This window comes from Nematolebias whitei, chromosome 23 (assembly GCF_014905685.2).
Source record: "Nematolebias whitei isolate Nwh7 chromosome 23, NemWhi1, whole genome shotgun sequence".
Lineage (NCBI taxonomy): Eukaryota > Metazoa > Chordata > Actinopteri > Cyprinodontiformes > Rivulidae > Nematolebias > Nematolebias whitei.
The window spans coordinates 8,620,549-8,623,935 of record NC_056520.1 but is presented as its reverse complement, the minus strand read 5'-3'; the positions used below and the strand labels follow the sequence as shown (position 1 = coordinate 8,623,935).

The following is a 3,387-nucleotide window of genomic DNA, read 5'->3' as shown; positions in this document are numbered from 1 at the left end:
GGTGGTGTTAGCAAAGTGGTTCTGTTAGCAGTGTGGTGGTGTTAGCAGTGTTGTCCTGTTAGCAGCATGATCCTTATGTCTGTACGGTGGCAGAGTGACATCCTGCAGCGTTTCGGTCCCATATTGAGCTGAAATTTGGTTTGATGGTAGCTGAGAACAATCCCCAACATACTATGCATACGAATCATAAATTTAAGATGGCTGCCAAAGCTAGAAAGAAAAACAAAAGACTATAATTCATCAATTTTTAGATGTATGGAGCTAAAACCTGGTATGATTGTTGCTGAGAATGATTCCCAAGTCACACTGAATGCTAATCAAAAATCCAAGATGGCCACCAGAGCTCAATAGTAAAAATAAATGTATTTATGTCATTTTTATACATACTGAGCTGAAATAGGTATGGAAGTAGCAAAGCGAAATCCTCAATACGAGGTAAATGCAAATCAAAAACATTTAAAACTGGCATGCCCTGTCAACATTTCTCCACGAACTATTCTAGTTTGTTTAATTCAACTTGACAAAACAACAACAAAAACAAGTAGTTTCTTCTTTTTGCCAATAGTATCTTGTGGCTTGCTGTAGTTCTGCTGCTAAATGCAAAACAGGCAGATAATTTTAATGTCAAATTAGCTTCTCCTGTTCTCCTGACTTGATAAACCACACGGGCTCGCAGGAGTCAACTTCTAATTCTGACTTTACAAAAACAGAACGGGGTGAAGTCGTCGCCGTAATTCCCGTTGTCGTGTTCTCAGCCTGTAAGACGACAAACGCCATCCCACCTGCCAGCACAGCAAACATACACCGAACCAACATACCTGGCTGTACGCGCACCTTTTAAAGCCTCCCCCCCAAGGCCAAGAAAAGTAGAGCAAAATCTCTTTGGATACATAAAACAACAACAAAGCACTACGGCTCACGGGATTGTTGGTGTTTCTTAGCAGAGCAAACAAACTCAAACAAAAGCAGGATAGCCTCAAACAGGGAGGATAGACCAAGGTGTTGACATTCAAACCCTGAACGGGGGTTGTGTCCCAACTGACAGCCGGAAGCATGGCGTCAACAGGCTGAACTTGATTAAAATGCCGTTAGCGTCTCTGAAGGATGATCGTCGGACGCTGCGCTTCGACGCTGAGAATAAAACTTTGATTCTTTTCTGGTGGATAGTGACGCCTTGTGTGGGAAAACAACGTTGCATCACGCAAATCTTCCGAGGACCGCTCAGGTCTGATAAGGTTTTCATTAACAAACGTCACTAACACAACAAAGCCTAAAGTTCATCCCATTGGCATCAGAAGCATTTGTAATGTGTGTGTGTGTGGGGGGGGGGGGGGGGGGGGGAGACAGATGGGTGTGCATGTGTGTATGGGGGGTGTTTGGCGGTACTACCCCAGAAATTTTGGAATAAAGTAGATGCCATTTCCTGCACTCTGGTGTATTTTAACAGGTTGTTAAACATCTACGTTTACCTACATTAGTAAACACTTGATTCAGTAACTATTTTAGAGAGCACAAAACAAGAAGTAGCCTGACCAACAGTTCCCCTTGTGTGAACAGAACACACTCCGCTTCTCTCAAGCATCCTTGCACCCCCCGCCCCCACGTCAAAAACTCCCGAAACTAGCGTAGCGCTAAGCTAGCGGCGCACAATATTGACGCGTTAGCTGTGATGCTACAGATAGGCTATTAAGCTAGAGCTCCCCTTCTCTCATACATCGTCAACAACTGCCAGCAATAATGTGGCGCTAAGCTAGCGCACAAAACAGAGGCATCTCCCCACTAGCTTCGTGAGCGCCCTGCAAAGGCAGGTGGTCTCAGAGAAACACTGCATGCCGTGTGGAATTGTTGTAGGTAACCAAGAAAATCCGGAGTGGATTTTTAGCCCTTTGAGTATTCTCCTATTAATCAAGTGGAATGGATTTGTTCACGAAGAAATAGAAACAGCATTGAGTGAACTAACATTTCATGGTAAATGTGTGTGTGAGGAGGGGGCACGTCCCCTTCACATGTAATTGTTGCGACGCTTATGGTTCATCCTTATTCTTTCACAATCTTTCTCTGTTGAAATTAAATGTCTTAGAGGAGTGGTAGACGTGAACGATTCATAGTTTTGAGAAGAAAAACAGCAAATTTAAAAGGTAAAGTGATTTGTGATCAAATGTGAACGTTTAACATTTTGAACGTCCAAGCCTGTTTTTGTCTTCTTTAGAGGAGGAGAAACAAGACGTTCTGGTGGGTAAAAACTCTGAAAGTCCCTGAAGTTTCAAAACAAAGTGCGTAAATGTGAACGGGCGAGGATGCTTCCGATCCGGCTCCAGTTTTTAAGTTAAATCTGGGTTAAACTCGGTCCCGGCAAGGGAACCAACAGAAAGCACCTGCTGGATTCTCAAAGTCTTATCGGTCTGCCTACCTGTTCGCATCTTCAGCTGCAGCCACAGCCTGGTGATATCGTGGCACAGCTGAGACATTCGGTTTAAAGCCATGGTTTTGCCGCTGCATGCATGCCTCCCCCGTCTCCCCTTCTTCACACAAACACACACCCCTCCACACACTGGATCTGCTACAACCGACTCATGGAAAAGCCACTTTCTGTCAGAAAACGTCCCGGTGGAAGGTGAGGCAGTCCATTCCGGCGCAGCCGAGCACTTCAGCTGCTCACTGAGCTGTCACTGCGCCGCTCAGCCACCTCCCCCCTCCATCACCCTCCCCTCCCAGTGTACACCAGCCGGCAGGGGGAGGAGGATCGGAGGGTTCGCCTCCAGTTTCACATATCACCCTTTTACCAACAACAGAGAGAAACGGGAGTCATGTGCAAAGATGGATTAGCCTCAAAATTAAACACGTCTCCTCTTTGTCTTTTAATATTTTTATAACAATAAACTTTTCCAAAATGCAGCAAAAAGACAGAAGCAAATATTTAATGTCATAATGCATTAATAAACTAATACACTAATACATTAATCCATTAATGTATTAATGGATTAATGTTCCAGTAATCCTGAAATCATCTAAAAAATAAAAGAAAATTCAAATTCTGCACTTTGTGCAACGGTTAGAGCTCGAGTTAGAACTTTGTTTTCTTCAGCTTCTCTCTCTCTCACACACACAAACACACACACAAACATACACACACACACAATAACACACACGCACAAACACACACACATAAACACACACACACAATAACACACACACACACAAACACACACACACACACACGCAAACACACACACAATAACACACACACACAAACACACACACACACACGCAAACACACACACACGCAAACACACACACACACAATAACACACACACACAAAACAAACACACAATAACACACACACACAAACACACACACACACATAAACACACACACAATAACACACA

At 43.8% G+C, this 3,387-nt stretch overlaps 1 protein-coding gene across 1 annotated transcript in view; it reads right to left on the bottom strand.

Annotated features, from left to right (window-relative positions):
• Positions 1 to 2,687, bottom strand: part of mcf2la (mcf.2 cell line derived transforming sequence-like a) — a 49,049-nt gene extending 46,362 nt beyond the window's left edge. The window contains exon 1 of the mRNA XM_037696562.1: positions 2,411 to 2,687. Within this exon, the coding sequence (XP_037552490.1) occupies positions 2,411 to 2,483 (73 nt within the window). The 5' untranslated portion in view covers positions 2,484 to 2,687. The remainder of the gene's footprint in view (positions 1 to 2,410) is intronic.
• Between the last annotated feature and the right edge of the window lie 700 nt (positions 2,688 to 3,387).